The sequence below is a fragment of the Gossypium raimondii genome, chromosome 5 (genome assembly GCF_025698545.1).
Source record: "Gossypium raimondii isolate GPD5lz chromosome 5, ASM2569854v1, whole genome shotgun sequence".
NCBI classification, from domain to species: Eukaryota; Viridiplantae; Streptophyta; class Magnoliopsida; order Malvales; family Malvaceae; genus Gossypium; species Gossypium raimondii.
The window spans coordinates 7,940,587-7,961,816 of record NC_068569.1 but is presented as its reverse complement, the minus strand read 5'-3'; the positions used below and the strand labels follow the sequence as shown (position 1 = coordinate 7,961,816).

Below are 21,230 nucleotides of genomic sequence, written 5' to 3'. Positions count from 1 at the left end.
CATGCCTATTGAGTTACATTAACAGTAACTGCACGTATTTTTTTTAAAGTTGAATTTGAGTTTGATTTATTTATAAAATGACATGCAAATGTAAATTCTGTAATACATATGGGGGATGCATAAACTGATAAACATAACAATGAGAGGAATATGATAATGCATGAACTGGCCTGCACTAGTTAGTGGCAATGATGAAAACGAAGCCAAAGCTGAGGCCAATTTTCAAAGCCATAAACATAAGAAATGGTTGCAAGGCTATAAAAATTATTTAATCGATTTTTTAAACTTCAAACAAAAATATTGATGGAAGTTGAAATAGAATAATAGTTTGTGCAAGATTTTACGGAGTAATAACAGTTTAGGTTAATATGCTTATTGGAAAGTATGCCTTTTTCTATTTATAACTACAATTTGGTTCCATCTCCAAACCAGATTAAAAAAATTCAGTAAATGAATGAAAGGATAAATAAGAATAGAAGAAAGGCTGCTAAAGCCAAAAGGTCAAAAGCTTCCCCTAACTCTTCTCTTCTCTTCTTCTATTAAGTAATACAATTAGCCTCACTTGTAATTCACTCCAAACCTTATAGTATTTTTATTTACACCTCAAATCCTCTGCAACAAATGTTTGCCTTCTTACACCTACCATCTCTTCATTTATTCTCAACCAAAATGCTACCCCTGCCTACCATCTTCATCTCTGGTTTTCAAACATCCTAAAAACCAACAACTGGTTTGTACTACAACAAAGGAGAAATCTTGAAACTTGAAAAACTTGTGTGTTTCTGGGGTTATGATGGGGAGTAAATGGAGGAAAGCAAAGTTGGCTCTTGGCTTGAACATGTGTTTGTATGTACCTCACCAAAAACTTGAAGATTCATCACCATCATCGTCCATTAAGCATCACCCTGATACTGCTAATGTTCCTTCAAGGTTTTCTTCAGATGCTGTTCCTCTGTCTCCTTCACCCAACGACTGTCGCCCCACTACTCCTACCCCTTCCTCTTCCGGCCTCCGCCTCTCCAAATCTGTCCCTAAATCTTCCAAGGTTTGCATTTTTTTTCTCATTACCAATCTCATATCTTCATTAAAAAAAAGTTAGGAATAAGGATTTGTTTATCTTCTTTTATGTTCTCTAAAGTGTTTTTTTGGCTAATTTTTGTTGATTCTTTTTAATTTCATATGCAGATGCAGTTATGGTTTTGTGGTTTTATTGTTTTTGTGATCTCTAACTAGATCTTAGAGCAGATTCTGGTTGTCAGTGATTAGCTTATTTGTTTTTTTAATTAACTTAATCTAACACAGCACTATCATTTATTTGAATGGTTTTACCTTTTACATCATTTAAATACAAATTACTGTTGGTGTCAATTTCGGAGGGTTCGTGGTGTGATAAAATATTGTAGTAATTATTAAGAAGCATTTGTCTTATCACTATAATAATTTTGAACAATGAAGGCGTTATTATCATGTGGGGTAGGGATGGATGGTGGTGATTCTGAAATTTCAGTAGGATGTGTATTTGTTGTTGTGTTGTTTTCAACTCTCCAATAACAATAAGGCCATAGATGGAGCCAACTGGGGATAAAGTGGACTAGTCCCTTTAAGGACCATTGTTCTTTGCCTTAGTAGAAAAAGGAAATACAAAATACCCTACTGCGTCTCTACTCTGTACAATGTACTCTCTCTCTCCACCTTGAAGGAAAAGTGCTGTGTCTGCTCGGCATAACTCCACTTTTCCACACAAATATTTCTATCTCTCTACTTTTGATGATCGTTTTCGTAAAAGCTTGTGAACCGTTGATTGGTGAGCTTTTGCTCTAATAAGCTTCAGAAAAAAGAAAGAGTGATGGGAAATAGAAATTAAAAATTTTGGGGCAAACCCCATCATTTCCACTTCTTTTGATGAACTTTACATTATTTTTTTATTTCTTTTTTTGGGTTTATTTTTTTGTTTGAAAGGTTCATCATTAGCCTGAGAGGGTTTTGTCTGATTATTCTTTGCCTTTTGAAGTCACCCCTTTAGTTTTTAGTTTGTTGAGTTCCTGATATATCCTTCACAATGCTTTGACTATTTACCATTGACATACATTTATGGTCTATTACTTTATTAGCTTTAGTTTCTTTGAGATTTCACAGTAGTTAAAGTTAACCCCTATCTAAGGCTTTATCATGTAGATAGGTAAGGTTGCATTATATTTCTTCTTTTGATGTGCCAGTCAGTCTCAATAATAGGGTTGTATGATGACAGAGAGAAAGAGCCAGTGATGGGCACTGTACACTGACCTTTGAAATATTCACGTTCCTCCAAACTATATTATTATTATTATTGTATATAAAAGTAGTATTTAGATGTTAGATGTGGATTTTGATGCCCTTGAATTCCCACTTGCTCCCTTTTCTACTTTTTTAAAAATCTATGGGCTCTTGTGGGGATGGTTAATGATGGCTATGCATCAGTTAAGATCCTGTTTTGCGAAATGTTGTTGTAATTTGATACACCATTTTTACTTAATTTAACATCTTACTGATAACAACTTGAATAGTGCTGGGAATACATGAGATAAATGATTTTCTGGTATATTGCTTGGTGCTGCTATGGTTTATAAAAAGAGGAAGCACGAATTACTCTGCTGTGATTGTATTTAAGGTGAAGCCATTTTTGTAATCTTGGAGTAATTAAATGTTACAAAGAATGATTTGGAATAATGCAAATGTTGTAAAGAAAGATTTTGATATAGTAAGTGCTTTAAATCTTTCGTTTTAGACCTTGCTTGTATCATCTTCTTACCTGCTGATACTTTCAAACTGCAGAAAACCTGTTCGATATGCCTGACATCGATGGAACTAGGTCAAGGCCATGCCATTTTCACAGCAGAATGCTCCCATTCTTTCCACTTTCACTGTATAGCTTCTAATGTAAAACATGGAAATCAGATTTGTCCAGTTTGCAGAGCAAAATGGAAGGAAATCCCCTTTCAGAGGCCTGCTTCTCATCTTCCCAATGGAAAATCTAGAATCAATCCAGCAGATTGGCCCCGGGATGACGCCTGGGCTGTTAGAAGCCTACCTTCCCCTAGATTAGATTCAACTAGGCACGTTTCTTCACTATTCCAAGCCTCTGAGCCAGGAACCTTTGATGATGATGAAGTCCTCGATCAGCAGCAAGAGAATCCTCAACAAAATGTCTTTGAAAAGGATGCTTCTACGAATAATTCCATTGGAGCAATAGAAGTTAAGACATATCCCGAAGTTTCAGCCGTTCCAAGAGCTAACAGTCACAATAATTTTGCCATACTAATCCATCTCAAGGCTCCCCACTCAAGTGGAGGGCTAAATAGCAGAAACCAAACTATATTTTCCCCCTCAACTCAAAATTCTCGTGCCCCAGTTGACCTTGTCACTGTCCTTGATGTTAGTGGTAGCATGGCCGGTACCAAGCTTGCATTGCTAAAACGAGCTATGGGGTTTGTGATACAGCACCTTGGACCCTCCGACCGTCTGTCTGTAATAGCATTCTCTTCCACAGCCCGTCGCCTCTTTCCTCTTCGTCGGATGACTGAGACTGGACGGCAGGAAGCGTTGCAGGCTGTTAACTCTCTTACTTCAAATGGTGGGACAAATATTGCTGAAGGGCTTAGGAAAGGTGCGAAGTTGATAGTGGATCGGAAATGGAAGAACCCGGTTGGAAGCATCATACTGTTATCGGATGGGCAGGATACTTATACTGTCTCAAGTCCTAGCGGATCTCATTCCCGGACTGATTATAAATCACTTATTCCTCCCTCGATTCAGCGCAATGGTGGGACGGGTCTCCGTGTCCCTGTGCACACCTTCGGGTTTGGTGCAGATCATGATGCTGCTTCAATGCATTCGATTTCTGAAATATCTGGGGGCACCTTTTCATTCATAGAAGCTGAGGGTGTCATCCAAGATGCTTTTGCTCAATGCATTGGGGGGCTTTTAAGTGTGGTAGTGCAGGAGGCATGCGTTAAACTGGAGTGTGGTCACCCAAACTTGCTAATCAATTCGATAAAGGCTGGGAGTTATCAAACCAGTGTGACGGCTGATGCTAAAGCAGGTTCTATTGATGTAGGAGACTTGTATGCTGAAGAAGAAAGAGACTTTTTGGTGACGGTCAATGTTCCAGTTGATGAATCCTGTGATGAGATGTCATTGCTGAAGGTTAGATGTATTTACAGAGACCCCATATCAAAAGAAATGGTGTCATTGGAAGAAGACAATGAAGTAAAGATCCAGAGGGCAACAGTAATAGGACAACCAATAGTGTCAATGGAGGTAGACAGGCAGCGAAACAGGCTCCGTGCTGCAGAGGCAATGGCTGAGGCAAGAGCCGCTGCTGAGCATGGTGATCTAACTGGTGCAGTCTCTCTGCTCGAGAGTTGTCGCAGGGCTTTATCAGAAACAATTTCTGCACGGTCTGGTGACAGGCTATGTGTTGCATTGTGTGCTGAGCTAAAGGAGATGCAAGAAAGAATGGCAAACCGTCGTGTGTATGAGTCATCTGGAAGGGCTTATGTTTTGTCAGGTTTGAGCTCACATTCCTGGCAAAGAGCGACTGCACGAGGCGATTCCACCGATAGTACAAGCCTTATTCAAGCTTACCAGACCCCTACCATGACAGACATGGTGACTCGTTCTCAGACCATGTTCTTTGGGAACCCACCGCAGCGAAAGCTTCGACAAGCTCAGTCATTCCCAGCGCGTCCACACCCACGGCAAACGTAAGCTTCTTTGACAAGCTCAGCTCAGTCCATTCCCATCATGTCCACAGCCAAGGTAAATCATTGGCGAAGTCTTGGAAAATTATCCTCAACCTATCATTTCCTATATCCAATAACCTTTTTGTGTTGTGGAAAATTTACATTTTAATTTTTGTGGCTTGGGGAAAGCAGGGTGTAAAATGGAGTAATAGAAAGAAACGAGGCTTGGTGTCTTTTTCAACTGGTGGGTATATTTTCTTGTTCTGATATGTGAAGTAATAAAAACTTGTAGACCATTGAAATGACTGGTTCGGGATTGGGAGATTAATGGAGGTGAGGAAAAGGGAGAATCTGGGAGTTTAGTTGTTTACCTATTTTGCTAATGGAGCATTGTACATAGGGAGCAATGGTTTCCTTTGTCCTCAAAACAAGGTATAGCCATGTAATTGTGGGATACTTTGGGGTGAATTCTTCACTTAAATATATATGATATGGTGGTGGTATATCTGTTTTTTATTCTTTTCCACAACCTTTTTGTATTACTCCTTGAGAATTTGCTTGAAAACAAAGAGCAAGCCATGTTTAATTGACTTTGATTCCAAATTTTGGTCTTGAGACATTTTCAAGTTCTTCCTCTAGGAATGAATTCTTCAAGAAATGATGTAAAATATCAGCAAACTACATGGTCAATTGGCTAATCCAAGCCCTTGGATTAGTTGACCAATCTTTCACAAGCACTCAGATTTGCATCCGCAGGGCCCCACCTTTGCAAGTGATTTATCTACGTGACATGATCAATTAATTTGACCTCTTTTCCATTGTCTCTAGCTACACGCAACGTTCGAAAACAAAATTAAGTTTTCATTAAAATTAGTTCAATTTGAGATTTCAATCAGGATTTATTATCTGTTTAATTCAAGAAATTAAAATAAAAGGGGTTTCTCCCGAAAGTGTTTTATTTTGCTTTTAGGTGAAGTGAAGGACATAAATAAAGCCATTATTTTCTCAAAGTAGAGGTAAGCCGAATTTTCATAATTTCTTTTTGACTTTTTAGCTTTTGAGTCTTTTTAGTAATTACAGCAGTAATTTAATGACATTTGTATAGATTACCCATAAATCCTATCTTTTTAGAAATCGAAACCACGTGATCATAATGATTGACACTCTTTGATCCAATGGTCTATATCAACTTTTATGCCCCCACAAATGACGCAAAATCAGGACGACGACACTCGACAAAAAGTGGGACCTCTAACCATGTTCAAGTTTTAACTCTACAAACGTGCTTTTACTTGCACTCCCCAACGTATGCATTAGCAGAGTATGTCGGTATTCTATCTCTTTGAGCTAAACTAAGCCGTTTTCTAACCGTTGAAAAAATTCCGCAAAGTTGTAAATTTTATTTAATATTTTTAATTTTTACAAAAGAACCCAGTTTTTCTTATCCTGAACCTGAAGGCTGAAAATGGGTGAGAAGTCGTTTTGATGTTGGCAAATGGATAGTTTTCAGAGAGGTGGTTGATGGATTTGTTCTCTTCTTATTCTATTTTCTGGATGGTTTCAAAACATCATCAGTCTTCGTCCATTTTTTATGTGTGCTGTTTTCTGTCTCTTCTTCATTTGCAAAGTTCGTTTTTTCAACTTAATTACTTTACTATATATTAATTCTGATTGGTAAATGCTAGCATTTCCATTCTTTTGAGCTTCTCTCTGGAGGTTACACTGGCTTTTTTCTTTTCTTTTTGCTTCAGCTTTTGCCTTTCTATATATATATTCCCAGGTTTGAACTTAAACATCCAAGCAATTTATTCTAGTTTTTGAGATTCTTTTTTTCTCTTTTAGTTTGAAGTATCATGTTGAGTTCATGGTTTGGTAAGGTCTGGAAACAAGCCATAATTGAGTTTTGTAGCTAGGTATGTGTCTTTTTTACTCCATTAATGCAGTTGCAGCTGGACTGGTGGAGTGGGGAAGTAATGCCTTCAATGTCATTACTTTGATAATCAATAATACCACATGTTTGAAGTAACTACATGGGTTTTCTTAATGACTGCCTTAGGACTTTATAATTTTTACTTAAATGTATTGCAAATGGTATATAGACAATATTATTATTATGAATAGTATATCAGGTAGTCTTAAAGAGTGCCGCAATCGTAAGCAAAACCCATACTAAAATAACAGCTGTAGAGCTTGTATGTTTCCCCTTAGGACACCTGTGCAACGGAGGCCTTTTCGTTACTTTCTTTTGCTTCGGTGTTGCTTTCCCCGGGACCGTAGATAGATACGAATGAATTTTGTGAAGTTTGTTATAGAATTTTTGGTAGAGAATACCGGTATTCAGTGTTATTTGCTTGCTTGACTGATTTACTCAAGGGTTGAAACAACAGAATTATCAACGTAAGCTGTTGGTTGGCCAAACATGAACTTGGCAGTACCTATCATGCTATATTTATTTGCATTCTTTTTGGTATTCTGATCATCAGATTTAAGAGTCTGGGTATGAATGTGGGGGCATCTTTTTTACTTGGTTTGAGATTTCAATGCTATATCATATACGATCTTTTAGTCTGTGTTCCATCTTTGCTACTTGTGTCTGTTTCCATATCTGCAAATTTACGGTATCATTTGATTCATTTGTCACATCAGTTTTCAAGCTTCTTTCTCTCATTCGGTTTCTGCAGATTGGAGGCATTCAAAAATCAGGGAAGTTTAACAGTGTCCTTCCTCTGGCTCCTAATGAAGGTTTATATATAAATTTATGTGGTTATTGTTGATTTTATTATTTCATGTTAGTTACGCATCTGAAATACTTCAGATAAATCCTATTTCGTAGTTGAGATTACTATTTTCATGCAAAAACTGAGGTTTTGCATGAATTTAGGTAGAGTCATAATGGCCATTCCAACAGTCTAAGTGAAACTGGAGTCTACCATTTGGTTCACGCATAGAAACGAATACCTTGACCAATATGCTGCATTTAGCACGGTGTTTTACGAATTTTTAAGGGAAATCTGCCCGTCTCTTCGTTGCAAAGCAAGATTTATGGTTTTAATTTCTTCCGCCAAGAATTCAAATGCGGATATGCCCATTCCATCCTCCTTCCTTAGTCACATTGCTTTCACATTTGCGGTCAATTTGTATCTTGTTGAAGCATCACCCCACATTCATTCTGGACTTATAACCTATAGATAACTAGATTTTTTTTCTCCAGTTTAGTGTTCGGATCGGGATAAATGAAGCTCGAAGTGGAAGTTGTTCTTGTTTGTATCATTAGTTTGATTTGGATTCAGCAAAGCCTTTGTGGTTAGTATGAATAAAACTCTCTTTAAATCTCTTTCTCTCTCGTCTCTTTTTTCTTTTTTCTTTTTTTAAATTTTAATACCATATTACCATTGGAAACACTGGGTTCTGGCTGCACCTTTGCTAGGTTATGTGTTGACAACCTAAGTTTAGCTCTCCTTTTAACCATTTCCAGACCTGAAGAATTGTAAATGCTTCTCATGGTTTGTTTGCTATTTATTTAAATGCTGCTTAGCTGAATTTCCTTTCGGATTACTTAATGGCAGATGAATTTTCTAATACATCGGGTGTAAGCAACTGGACATGCACATGCTCTTCCGGAAACCAGAGCTATATCCTTAAATCTAACTGTTCTAGGTCCTGTGATTGCAATCCAGGTAATATCTTCTTATTGTTTTGGTAGATTAATTCTGAAACCTTCTAACCGCTTTCATATATTTCTGCCGGCGCTAGGAAGGGCGAATTTAGGGGATAGCAGGGCCTGCCCCTATAAATTTTGTAACGATATTTGTCATTTGAACTCAGTTTTTTTCTGAAAATTTATTTTAACCTTCTAATTAATGTCTAAAAATATGATAGTTTATGTCTAGCTATCAAAGTTTTCAAAATATTTTATTAGCTTGATTTCTTTTATAGAATATAAAACTTTTTTTGACAATAGAATATAAAATTTTATATGATAAATTAGATAACATTTTTAGTTTAATTTGATAAACTAATACAAACAAATATAGCCTTTTTTTTATTGTCTAGATATTAATTTGGGTGTCAAGATTAACTTGAATTTAAAATAAGGTTAAATAATCGCCTTATTTGGTTCTCTAGATATTAGTTTGGATGCCAAGATTAACCCGAACTTAAAAATACTAAGCCAAGCCTACTTTGAATAGCTTATTTTATATAAATATATAGGCCCCTTTTATAAACATTTTTTACTTCACCCTTAGCCATGTGCTTATTCCTTTGCTTTGCCAAGTTACAGTCTCATGAAAATGCCGAAGTAGTAGCATTTTGACAGATGAAAGTAGATCATTGGGTTAAATAAGCCTGAGCGAAAAAGGAAAAAAGAAAAGAACATTATTGCATAAGATTCGAAGCATAAATACTTATGTTGAGAATGTTCCATGCTTTATGTAATATCTTACCACCATCTTGTTGTATCTAAAACACCAAATTATGTGGCACCCTGACAGTTGAATCAAGTGGAGATAGGTGGACATGTGTTTGTGCCACTAATGGATTTCCCGAAGTAGCAGTCGACAATCATGATACTACCTGTTTTACAGCCTGCAACTGCACTGCTGGTATTTTCTTCCGACTCCGAAGTCCAAATATAAATGTTTATTTTTGAAGAATCCAATATAGTTCAGCTGCTGTTTTGTGCCGTGAACCTCACGGTTGATCTGATTTAGATAAAAGAAGCTTTTAGAACAAATACTATGGCTTGTTATTCAAAGAAGTTGGCCGGTGTTGAGATCAAGGGTTAGCTTATTTAGTGGAACTTTATTGTATTTTTTGATAGGGTCTCTTCCAGAGGTGCCAGCTTCAAGAAAGCACTACGCTAACAGAGTTGTAGTAATTGTTCTATTGGTCTCTGTAATCCTCACAACTCTCGCATTTATTGCTTCGGTAACATGCTATTTCTATCGGAAAGACAACTGTCCGAAATGCCCCATCCAACCCTCAATATTCTTGTCAGATAAAGAAACTTGTTGCAATAGTGCTACCAACTTACTAAGTCAGAAGAGTTCTTTGCTGTCGGAAACTAAGATTAACATCGGCTTCCCCACAAGGCCTGTTGCAGGTATGTAAGCTGTAACATGTTATAACTTCCCTTTCTTTGATGAGCATGATTTGCTTTCAGCTATGATTCAATTTTATCATTTTTCGCAATATTATCACTCTGACTGGATTTATGTTGTCTTCTAAACCTTGTTCTGAACTTGGTTATTTCCAGGTTGCTTTCAGAAGGCTTCATTCCTTTGTCCAAGCAAACCGGGGACTGTACTCTGGACAGTTTTCCAGTTTGCCTACTCTGAACTGGAAAATGCAACCAATAAGTTCTCCGATTCCAACCTCATAGGAGTTGGAGGAAGTAGTTATGTGTACCGAGGTCAGCTCAAGGATGGAAGAATTGTTGCAGTAAAACGACTTAAAGTTCAAGGAGGTCCTGATGCAGATTCTATCATTTCGACAGAGGTACAATATCAACTTTCTTTTTTTTGTTTTCCTAGAACTTTTTGGTTAATGGAAACTCTCAATTTAAAAAAAAAAAATACTTCCAGCACAACAAGTTATTTTACAGTGTTTTTGTGCTTAGGTTGAGCTGTTGTCAAGGCTACATCATTGTCATGTTGTACCTTTGCTTGGCTACTGTTTGGAATTCAGCGGGAAACATGCTGAGAGACTGCTGGTATTTGAGTACATGCATAATGGTAATTTGAGGGAATGTTTGAATGGGATTTGGGGGGAGAATCTGACCTGGGAAACTCGTGTTTCGATTGCTATCGATGCTGCAAAGGGCTTGGAATATCTCCACGAAGCGGCTGCTCCTAGAATTTTGCATAGAGATATAAAATCCGCAAACATTCTTCTTGACAAGAACTGGAGAGCAAAAGTAAGGATAAACAAATAAACACATACTGAGTACGCTTGATAATGTGAGGCTAACATAAACTGTGAACTCTTCTTTTTTTCTGACATAAAAAAACTGAACATGTTCAGATAACTGATCTTGGTATGGCCAAACGTTTAAGAGCTGATGGAGTTCCCAGCTGTTCCAGTTCTCCAGCAAGAATGCAGGGAACCTTTGGTTATTTTGCACCCGAATATGCAATTGTTGGAAAAGCCTCACTTATGTCGGATGTTTTCAGTTTCGGCGTTGTTCTTCTGGAACTCATCACTGGTCGACAACCCATCCATAAATCAAACAATAAAGAAGAAAGTCTTGTTATATGGGTATAGTAGCTTGTTTTCACGTGCTACAATACCAGCATGTCGGTTGATATGATGCTTAAAACATTTGTTTACACTTTGTCTCCCATTCAGGCTACCCCTAGGTTACAGGATTGTAAGCAGGTGACCCCAGAGTTACCTGACCCACGTTTGAAAGGCAATTTTCCAGAAGAAGAGATGCAGATAATGGCTTACCTAGCAAAGGAGTGCTTGCTGTTGGACCCTGATGCTCGACCGACAATGAGTGAAGTTGTTCAAATCCTCTCAACTATTGCTCCGGATAAATCTAAAAGAAGAAATGTTCATGTCAACTTTCTCCAGGTAATGATTTTAAATCGGTTTTAGAAGCCGATACATAATCTGCTGACCTTCTAAATGGATCCGATAATACCACTATTTTTGTTAACTCTGCAGATGTCATCTGCCCATAACATGAAGAATGAAACTCTTGTAGAAAGACATCAAAGTGTAATTGAGGCTTTATACGACACAGATGAGTATATGCCAACTGAATCTACAAACTCAACCGAAAACTCACTGCCATTACGCACAGACGGTATTGGAACTGTTGGAAAACAGAGGGACACCCTTTCTGCTGAGTGCTTGGAGAGACTGGTTCTTTTGAGTTCCAATACTAGGAGTTGGGGTGTCCCTGATGATGAAGCAGTGGACTTAACTGAACCTCGACTCGAATTGTTCGATGTGGCAACTATCAAGTCCCTCAGAGAAGAACAATCCTACAGATTGGCTTAACATGCTGTATACACAAGTTAGACATTGGGTTTTTGAGAAAATATTTATTTGTTAATATATTTGTTTTGGAGAGTATTTTTAGCAGAATAGGCCAAACATAGGTAGGTTGTGTTAGGACTAGGTCACAGTTGATTCCTTGATTGGATTTCATGCGTTTGTACAGAAAATGAAAAATCGAATGAAGTTTGTAGATGAAAAGTCAAATGATTCCTTGATCCTCTTTCAGCTTTCTTGATGGACCTCACTAGCTTGTTCCTAAGTAAATATATACTGGTAATTTTGTCATATTTCTCCTCATTTGAGCTTTAAACAAGATGAGTTGTCATCAAATATTCAACTCCCAAGTTTTAAATTGCGTCTCACTCCACCCATTGCTCTAAAAAAATAATTTTAACCAGTACAAAGTTCCTGTGTTAGTTGGGTGTCATTTATTATTATTATTGCAGAGACTTGAAATCTCCCTTTGAATGGTAGTTGTCATATGACTTTGAGAAAGGATGGTAATTCATCAACTTATATAACAATCTCACCGGATATAAGCTATCTTTCCAAAGTCTTATCTCCACAACCAACATGGATCCACCTCCTCCACCTCCAACTCCACCACCGACGACACCGCTGCTAGCTCCGTCACCTCCAGAAGGAGGGTTATGGGAATCATGGTAAGATGTTCTCTCCATTGTTATTGCATTTTACTTGTGCGTGAAGAAACAAACAGGGAAACATTTCTGACATTTCAAGGGCTGCTGCCTGGTTCCCTATCTGTTTGCAGTTTGTGGTTTGTGTGTTGCTGTGGAATATTCAGAAGCTGCTGCCCTCCACTGTTTGAACCAGGGCCACCTCCTCCGTAGATCTGCATTCTTTTTTCTCTTTTGGAATGTATGAGTATTTTACAAGGATTTAATCATTTGGAACATGATGATTGGTTCTTGTGGTTTGTCATTCTTCTTCTTATTATCTGCTAATCTATGTAGCAACTGAGATTAGAGTTGCAAAATTTATGAATTTATAGCTTTCTTGTAATTTTATGTCTTCAATAATATATTAAAGATAAAAAAACAATGTCGTTTAAATGTTAATAGTCATGGAATCAATTGATTAAACCTGTCAGCAAATTAAGCTTCTTATTCTATTTATGCTAAATTTTGTTATTAGTTAATGTAGTAAGTGTAAATTACAGATTTAATTCATGTACTTTAATTTCATTCATTTTAACTCTTAATCTTAACCTAAATAATTAAATTCATCATGTTAAATCCAAAATATTATGCAACAAAAATATTCCCATTTGCATACTGCCATACCCGATTCTTATTTCTATATAAATCTTGCAAAATAGTAATATTTTTATTGAATTAAAGTCACCCTTCAATTGGGTCTCAATATAGTAGAGATCATTTATTAAAAGTTCCTTACTTTTACAAAACAATAAATATTATTTTGAGAGCAATTTTGTTTTTCATATAAAATTTTTAAAAGTACTACAAGATAAGATTCAAACCAAAATCATAAATTGTAATAATTTAACTTTATCAATTCAACCAAAACCATATTTGATTATCATGTTAATTTTTCTTAAATTTTGTTATATAAATTTTACATCCACATCCGGTTTGCTATCATATAGTTTTAATTAATGAATTTAATGAATCCAATCTAAATTGAGACTCAATTTTCAATTTTTAAAAATATTAAATCCATTGTAGAAAATTTAATTCACATATCACAATACAAAGATAAATAGATTTTATCTTTGAATTAAATTCATGGTCACTTTAAAATAGAATTTGTTTTCTTTTTATCATTTTAATCACTCTAATTAAGATATTTACTCGAATTAGTTATTGTCATTAAAAATTTCGTTAATCCACAAACGGATTGTTGATGTGGTATATTAGCCCGTTGAGTGACTAACATGTGGTAATGAAGTAATGAGAAAGTGAAAGGAGAAAAGAAAACATTTTGGACTAATTATAAGGAAGTCCCTAAGTTTTGGTAAAAATAAGAGTTAGATATTAGCCACTCAACAAGCTAATGTGTCATACCACTAATTTATTAATAGATTAACGAAAATTTTAACAGCAGTAACTAATTCAAATAATTACATTAATCAGATTGACTAAATTAATAGAAAATAGAATGATTAAAATAACATAACGCTATTTTAGAATTACCCTAAATGTGGATTAAGCTAGATTTTAATCTCCAACAATGGTTGTAAACTTGCACATGGGTCGGGCCACTCGGCCCAGCTTTAAGGCCCACTTGAAAAGTGAGAGGATTTGAATAAAAATATAGACCTAAAAAATGAGTTTGGACAAAAAAATAAGGTCCGTTTAAAAAATGAGTCAGGCCTCAAGTAATGTTTTTTTGGCCCGAACCCAGCTCAAATATGCAAAAAAAAAAATGATGTTTTTTTACTATTTTGCTGCTACTTTTTGTTGTTTTTTTCACTATTTTGCTACCATTTCACTATTATGTTCTTATTATTTGAATATTGTATAATTCTTTTTTTATTATTAATCTTGTTACTATTTTAGAGGTATTTGCTTATTGAGTTGTGTCTATCTTAATGTTATTTAAGTATACATATTATTTTTAATTTATTTTTAATTTTTAGAAAAATTTATTTTAATGTTTTTAGTATTTTTTATGTGTTATATATTTTTTAAAATTATATAAAAAATTTTAATATAAACATGGTAGGGTAAGTTCAGATTTTAACATTTTTATTTTAATTGAATTTATGCAATTAAGTCCATTTTTAAACGGAATTTAGGCCTATCAAATGAACTTAAAATTTTTGGTTGGGCTCCACGTGGCTCACTGACACTCCTAAAGGGAAGGTAAGCATGAGAATATCAGCTGGACGACACCGTTTTGCCTTTCCAAGTGAAAACACATCGCGTCTTGACCTGGCATCAGAAGCAATAAAACCTGGAACAACTTGAAAGTTAAAAGGTAGAGCAGAGCTGCGACTGAAACCAAAATAGTAAATAGAGGAAAAAGAAACAAGAAGAAGAAAAAGCATGGCCGCAAAGCCCGGTTCAGCTCCGGTAACGTATTCGCCGAATCTTGGCCAAAAAACTCGCCCCCCTATTTTCAAAGACAACGATCTCGATTGGGTCCGACCTGATGGCCGTGGCTTCCACCAGTGCCGACCAGCATGTAAAGCTTCCTTCTTTTTTCTATTCATTTTTAAACCTATCTCCTTTTTATTTTTCTCTTGTTTTTAACATTATCATGGTTATTTTTATTTGGGTTTTAATTTTGCATTTTATTTTGCTAATAAAGTTGAAAAGTTTGATGTCTTTTAGATATTAGTAAGCTTTCTATCCATTCTTTGGTAATCATCCATATGGGGAAAAATTTTCATTTTTCTTTTGTGCCTCTGTGTATGTTAGTTTGATTCATTACCTGGGTATAGGAATAGGCTAGCGTTCTCCATTGCTCTCTAGATTAAGGCCATTTCAATGAGTAGCTAAGTGATTATGCTTCTTCATGATATGTTATTACTTGTGCCAGCATGTTCTATCTTTGGTTCTTCTGACTACTTTATATATAATTGAATGCTCATGCTTATGAAAAAAGAGAGCATTAGGTTTCCACAGTGGCATAGTTGTCATGCTGTGTGATCATCTTTCCCATTACTACCACAATAATGGGTTTTCTTATAGTTTTTAGGCACCTAGGAGCTAGGGAAAATGTGTTTTCATAGAAAATTTATGGATCATTCATCATATCCTCTTGTAAATGAAGCTTTCTTAGATTCTGCTGTGCTGAGTTGAAATTAATCGTAAAATGTTGGTGATTTGTAGTTTTCAGGACAGGTGCAGTAAATTCTGCTTCCGGATCTGCTTATGCAGAGCTTGGGAGTACCAAAGTCATTGTATCTGTGTGAGTGCATATCTATGTTAAATTGTCATGTTCTTCTTGATACTATTTTTGGGATTTTATAATCCTTATCTTTCTTTAGTAAAATTTTCTTTCAAATACTGAGACTGCTTTACATGTTCATCTGTTAATTGTGTTTAACTATTTAGATTTGGGCCAAGAGAAAGTAAGAAAGCAATGATGTACAGTGATACTGGGAGATTAAATTGTAATGTCAGCTATACAACATTTGCCACTCCAGTTCGAGGACAGGTATATGAGATGATTGGAAGTGTGAAGCTTTAGTGGTGCTATTAGATTATATGCATAACGTAGTTGATTTAGTGTCTTTATCTCCCTTCTAATTATTTTCTTCAAATTAGTTGATTCTATTTCTTGGTCTCCCTTTCCATAGGGATCGGATCACAAAGAGTTTTCGTCAATGCTTCATAAAGCTTTGGAAGGTGCAATAATGTTGGAAACATTCCCCAAGACCACTGTGGATGTTTTTGCATTGGTGTTGGAATCTGGGGGCAGTAAGTCTTCTCATTGATCCTTAGTAATTAGGCTTGAAATTGGCCTATTATTTTTTCTGATTCAGATGCCTTTATCAGTAATTTTTTTTCCTTTCATTTCTTAACCTATCTATTTTTTTGCACCTTCTTATGGCCTCTTGTAAAATTGGTTCTCATATTCTTACTAATGTTTCACGTAATGTTCTTTTTAGCAAATAAATATTTAACAATGTTGTAGAGCGTCAAAAGTTTTATCTAATCAATCAAAATTCTTATGGGCTATGGATATGCCCTAAACTCTTATATTGCCATTTCTTGATAAGCTTCATAACATTGGTTACAGGTGATCTTCCTGTGGTGATATCATGTGCTAGTCTTGCCCTTGCAGATGCGGGGATCATGATGTATGACCTTGTTGCTGCAGTTTCTGTGGTAAATGTCTTTGGTTTGCATTAAGCATTGTTATCATTATGCAGGCATAGGTTTGAGCCCTCCTTCCTGCTCATTTGTACTCATTTTACTTTGCTTCAGTTCAGGTTGGCTGCTACGTTACTCCAATTCTTCATTTTCATTGAAATACATGTGCCTGACATGTATTGAAACATAAGGGATAGTCCTCTAAATATATGGAAATTATAGAAAAATAAGAAAAAAGAGCATGCCAGTGTCAATGTCAGACATGTATCCATTTCTGGTACTCATTCCCTGGGTCCTAGTAACATAGACCATTACTATCTTATGACTATGCTATTATGATTATGATGCTAATGCAAGTATATCAGTTACATGCCTACAGACTTGGTCTTATACGTAAATGTATTTGGTGTTTGAGATTGTGTGACAATTAAAGTATGATTGATAACAAATTGCTACAAACTGGAAAACAATTAGGCACATTGATATTCAGAAGCTTGTTCTTTGCTGCATGGCATCATACCATTCTTCAAATCCATGATAGAATGGTTTTGTCCTTTCTAAAGTTGAACAGTGAATACTGATCTAGTTCCACTTTGAAGAACTTTATCTTTTCACATGTGTTGAATGTGTAAATTTTGGTTTCAAGTCCTGTCTAGGGAAAAACCTTGTGATTGATCCTGTTCTCGAAGAGGAAAGCTACCAAGATGGAAGCTTAATGCTTACATGTATGCCTTCTCGTTATGAGGTCACTCAACTAACATTTACAGGAGAATGGTCAACCCCAGATATTAATGAGGTATGTGTTTTGATCTACTTCTCATCAGGATTTGCTGAAAATTCAGGCAACTGATTCCTGCAAATCAAAATGCTAGTCATTTAAAAAGTACCATGGACTCTTCAATATTTGTTTCCCGTAAAATGCTCATTGTCTAGATAACATAAGCTGCTATAGTTATGAGGCTAACAGTTGTAATGTTTGGTTCAGGCAATGCAGCTTTGCCTTGATGCTTGCAATAAGCTTGGTAAAGTGATGAGGACATGCTTGAAGGAAGCCGCGTCTGGCTCACAAGAGTAGAAACCAAAGAAGATGTATATTTCTAATTTTGTTTTCATTATACAATCTTTCTTTCTTTTTACGTTTTGACCTTTCCTTTTTAACGAGAATTTTGTAACTGAGTTTATTTTCCCCCATTTCAGATATTATTCATCTTTTATTCCAAGTTGAGAAAAAAAAATCTATCGCATGAGCTGAAGTTTGAAGTGGAAGCTAAATCTTTTACTGAATTTCACCCATAAATTGTATAGATAAATAAATAAAAACTTTGCAGTTGATTTTGTTTCTATTATCGTGAGGGAGATGCTGACAAACCATCAATCTTCGGGCCGGTTAATCTGTTTTTGTTCATCAAAAACTGACGAGGAAAGTCGGAGACAGTTATTACATATAATATTACATTTTGGCACCTTATCAGCCATTCTCTAACCGCAAACAAGAAACAAACATTTGTAAAGGACGCAGCAAATCTCCAGGGAACATTCAAGGAAGAGGATGATAAAATTCCCCTTTGACTGCTATGGCTTCCACTATCTCAACCAATTTCATCCACCCCTGCTTCCCGATTAACATGTGCAATGTCAATCATAACCTCCGAAAGCCTCGCAGCTGCTGGCATCACAGGCGGATTTCTTACCCTACCCTTAAAAATCAACGTCTCGCTTTACTATTAAAGAAACTACTAGTGTGCTCTCAAAAAAGAAACCACAAGTGGAAGCTTAATTATACATATTGATATCACCTCCATAATTTAGCGTCGACTTTTTGTTTCGGCCAAACTTCTCTACAGAACGGGCCCTGGGAGCTGCTCATACTTCACCATCTGCTGATGGAATCCTTGGTCCCAATTTCAGGCTGGCCCTAACACAACACATATTGCAGTGAGTGCAGTCATGTTCTTTGCTGGTGGTTGGGGTGTAATTTAAATTATTTATGGATAATACGTATATTTTTTGACACCCATACAAGAACACAAGAATGTGATATGTTAAATAAGCATTAAAATAGTAAATAGATACTGTACAATATGTTTTATATATGAATTCCGTTTCTGCTTTGCATTTGAAAATATTTATCCTTATTTTACTATTTGGTCAGTTTCTTTCTTTTATATAATTTTATTACCACCCATAATTCCCTTAAATCGAGATGTAGTATGTGTTCAACCCACGTTCTCTTAATTATTGCAACAACAATATTACATAAATTAATAATAAAATTTTACTTGATACTTTTTAATTACTCGCATAACTTGTTTTCAGTGTAACGAAAAAAATGTTTTATTTAATTTGAATAAACCTTTTTAACTAGAGTTTTACTTATCTTTCTAATTTTAAGTTAAAAATGTAAATTTATTTTAATATTTATGTAATAATAATCTTTTCCTTATATTAATACATTAAATAACCAAAAGAAGATATTATGTTCAGGTTTACATGATTAACATTGTAACACCCCTTAGCCGAGCCCGTTACCGGAGTCGAGCATGAGGCGTTACTTGACTTAACTTAAAAGTTCGGGGCATAAAATTTACTTTTAAAAGTTATTTCACTGTTCATAATAAGGCTGTCCACCTGCGCAGCAGTCACTAAATTAATTATAACTCAAGCTAAAAAACTTGAAATTTAGATCCGTAAATTTTTCCTAAAACTAGACTCATATATCTTTTGATCATAAATTTTTCAGAATTTTTGGTTCAGCCAATTAGTACATTTTATTAGTTAAATTATCCCCTGTTTCACTTATCGACTATCCTGACCTCTCATCACTAAAATTCAATTATCTCATTGTACAGACTTCATATGGTGCTTCCACTTATTTCTAATTAAAATAGACTCATTAAGGAATCTATAAATATAAATTATAACTCATAATTCCTTCTGTAAAATTTTTAATGAATTTCTAAATTCAGAACAGGGAACTTCAAAACCATTCTTACCCTGTCTCACTAAAATTCAAATATATAAAATATATAACTCTTTTGCTTACTATATTTATTTCATGTGAAATTAGACTCATTCAGATTTAATTTCATATCTCACTCAGCTTCTAATTAAATTTACACTATTTTTGGTGATTTTTCAAAGTTACGTCAATGCTGCTGTCCAAAAACTATTCCATTGCAATTTTTTTAAATTCAATATAACCCTTTATAATTATCTAACATTCCTGCAAATTTCAATTCACAACCAATTTTAGTATTTCAACTACTTCATTTAAATACTAATAAAGTTCAACCAATCAACCATTTCAAGCTAAAAACATGTATATTTCAATGTCTAACACAACCATCACATTTAGATTTACCTTGCCTACTTAGTCATTCATTCTATTACTTTTTACTTCAATTCCCTATACATGCCATATAAATCAAAAAGTTGTTTAACAAAATCTACCAGAGTAAATCTGGATAGTGTGATCGTTGATGTAGATCCGATCTCCGAACATATATATATCAATCTACAAGAAATAATAAACACACACAAGTAAGCTTGTAGAAAGGTTAGTAAGTTCATAGGCTCATAATAAAATCTTACCAAAATTTCACTAACAACATTAATAAACAAATAAAAATTCAATATTTCCTGCCAACTACAATCTCAAACAATGAATCTATCCAATCGAGCTCAATATCAGATGTCAACTTCAATTCCGACATTTAGCTTCAATTGCACTTACAAATACCTGTCAAATTAAGGATCGTCTTACGGATTTGAGTACATCGTTTGTCCGGTGCCACGATTTGCTTTAATATTTCACATTGCTATAACTCAGTATGGTTTTCTTCACGGAAATACCATACCTACTTTTCACAACTCAGTATCGTTTTCTTCACGGAAATACCATACCTACTTTTCACAACTCAGTATGGTTTTCTTCACTGAAACATCATACCTACTTTTCACAACTCAGTATGGTTTTCTTCACTGAAATACCATACCTACGTTTCACACTTTGCCATGGATCCACCATGGACTTATCCGTCAATTCATCACTTGTAACACCGCTTACCCGAGACCGTTGCCGGAGTCGAGCATGAGGCGTTACTTGACTTAACTTAAAAGTTTAGAGCATAAAAAATTACTTTCAAAATTAATTTTACCATTCACAACAAAGCTGTCCACCTGCGCAGCAGTCACTAAATCAATTATAACTCAAGCTACAAAACTTGAAATTTAGATCCGTAAATTTTCCATAAAACTAGACTCATATATATTTTTACCATAAAATTTTTAGAATTTTTGGTTTAGTAAATTAGTACAGTTTATTAGTTAAATTCTCCCCTGTTTCACTGATTGACTATCCTGACCTCCTGTCACTAAAATTCAATTATCTCTTTGTACAGACTTCATATGATGCTTCAACTTATTTCTACTGAAAATTGACTCATTAAGGAATCTATACATACAAATTATAACAAATAATTCCTTCTGTACAATTTTAATGAATTTCTAAAGTCAGAACAGGGGACTTCAAAAAAATTCTTGCCCTGTTTCACTAAAATTCAAATATCTAAAAGTATATAATTTTTTTGCTTACTCTACTTCTTTTATGTGAAAGTAGACTCATTCAGCTTTAATTTCATATCTCACTCAACTTCTAATTCTATTTCCACTATTTTTAGTGATTTTCAAAGTTACA

At 35.2% G+C, this 21,230-nt stretch overlaps 3 protein-coding genes across 16 annotated transcripts; all 3 read left to right on the top strand.

Moving 5' to 3' along the window:
• Window positions 1-472: 472 nt before the first annotated feature.
• Window positions 473-5,237, top strand: LOC105767925 (E3 ubiquitin-protein ligase WAV3-like). Of its 5 annotated transcripts, XR_008196278.1 has the most exons (3): window positions 473-1,045; window positions 2,812-4,797; window positions 4,914-5,237. XR_008196278.1 is itself a non-coding variant. In XM_012587518.2 (2 exons), the coding sequence occupies exons 1-2, from the start codon at window positions 791-793 to the stop codon at window positions 4,744-4,746; spliced, it is 2,190 nt and encodes a 729-aa protein (XP_012442972.1). In that variant the 5' UTR covers window positions 474-790; the 3' UTR covers window positions 4,747-5,237. The 5 variants fall into 5 exon arrangements, 4 of the variants coding, with proteins under 4 accessions (XP_012442972.1, XP_052487566.1, XP_052487567.1 ...); XM_012587518.2 differs by having other exon boundaries at window positions 474-1,045; window positions 2,812-5,237; XM_052631606.1 differs by lacking the exon at window positions 473-1,045 and adding an exon at window positions 1,323-1,804 and having other exon boundaries at window positions 2,812-5,237.
• An 803-nt stretch (window positions 5,238-6,040) lies between these two features.
• LOC105767926 (receptor-like serine/threonine-protein kinase NCRK) lies at window positions 6,041-12,808 on the top strand. 9 transcript variants are annotated; one of them, XM_052631610.1, is made up of 12 exons: window positions 6,042-6,235; window positions 7,403-7,463; window positions 7,938-8,024; window positions 8,288-8,398; window positions 9,215-9,325; window positions 9,544-9,825; window positions 9,979-10,220; window positions 10,342-10,638; window positions 10,746-10,979; window positions 11,070-11,297; window positions 11,391-12,391; window positions 12,502-12,808. In XM_052631610.1, exons 3-11 carry the CDS (start codon window positions 7,955-7,957, stop codon window positions 11,727-11,729), a joined length of 1,914 nt encoding a protein of 637 aa, XP_052487570.1. In that variant the 5' UTR covers window positions 6,042-6,235; window positions 7,403-7,463; window positions 7,938-7,954; the 3' UTR covers window positions 11,730-12,391; window positions 12,502-12,808. The 9 variants fall into 9 exon arrangements, with proteins under 9 accessions (XP_012442975.1, XP_052487570.1, XP_012442980.1 ...); XM_012587526.2 differs by having other exon boundaries at window positions 7,933-8,024; XM_052631609.1 differs by having other exon boundaries at window positions 6,042-6,348; window positions 7,933-8,024.
• A 1,864-nt stretch (window positions 12,809-14,672) lies between these two features.
• Window positions 14,673-17,800, top strand: LOC105767927 (exosome complex component RRP41-like). 2 transcript variants are annotated; one of them, XM_012587531.2, is made up of 8 exons: window positions 14,673-14,897; window positions 15,548-15,626; window positions 15,773-15,875; window positions 16,018-16,138; window positions 16,461-16,549; window positions 17,181-17,330; window positions 17,520-17,623; window positions 17,732-17,800. In XM_012587531.2, exons 1-7 carry the CDS (start codon window positions 14,759-14,761, stop codon window positions 17,607-17,609), a joined length of 771 nt encoding a protein of 256 aa, XP_012442985.1. In that variant the 5' UTR covers window positions 14,673-14,758; the 3' UTR covers window positions 17,610-17,623; window positions 17,732-17,800. The 2 variants fall into 2 exon arrangements, with proteins under 2 accessions (XP_012442985.1, XP_012442984.1); XM_012587530.2 differs by having other exon boundaries at window positions 14,674-14,897; window positions 17,520-17,800.
• Window positions 17,801-21,230: the final 3,430 nt, after the last annotated feature.

Bases quoted from the DNA above. Each gene is read 5' to 3' on its own strand.
- LOC105767925 (XM_012587518.2), top strand. From the start codon at position 791: ATGATGGGGAGTAAATGGAGGAAAGCAAAGTTGGCTCTTGGCTTGAAC. The intron at 1,046-2,811 runs GTTTGCATTTTT...TTCAAACTGCAG, and splicing joins CTGTCCCTAAATCTTCCAAG to AAAACCTGTTCGATATGCCT.
- LOC105767926 (XM_012587520.2), top strand. From the start codon at position 7,262: ATGCTATATCATATACGATCTTTTAGTCTGTGTTCCATCTTTGCTACT. The intron at 8,399-9,214 runs GTAATATCTTCT...GCACCCTGACAG, and splicing joins GTCCTGTGATTGCAATCCAG to TTGAATCAAGTGGAGATAGG. The intron at 10,980-11,069 runs GTATAGTAGCTT...TCTCCCATTCAG, and splicing joins AAGAAAGTCTTGTTATATGG to GCTACCCCTAGGTTACAGGA.
- LOC105767927 (XM_012587531.2), top strand. From the start codon at position 14,759: ATGGCCGCAAAGCCCGGTTCAGCTCCGGTAACGTATTCGCCGAATCTT. The intron at 16,139-16,460 runs GTAAGTCTTCTC...CATTGGTTACAG, and splicing joins GGTGTTGGAATCTGGGGGCA to GTGATCTTCCTGTGGTGATA. The intron at 17,331-17,519 runs GTATGTGTTTTG...TGTTTGGTTCAG, and splicing joins CAACCCCAGATATTAATGAG to GCAATGCAGCTTTGCCTTGA.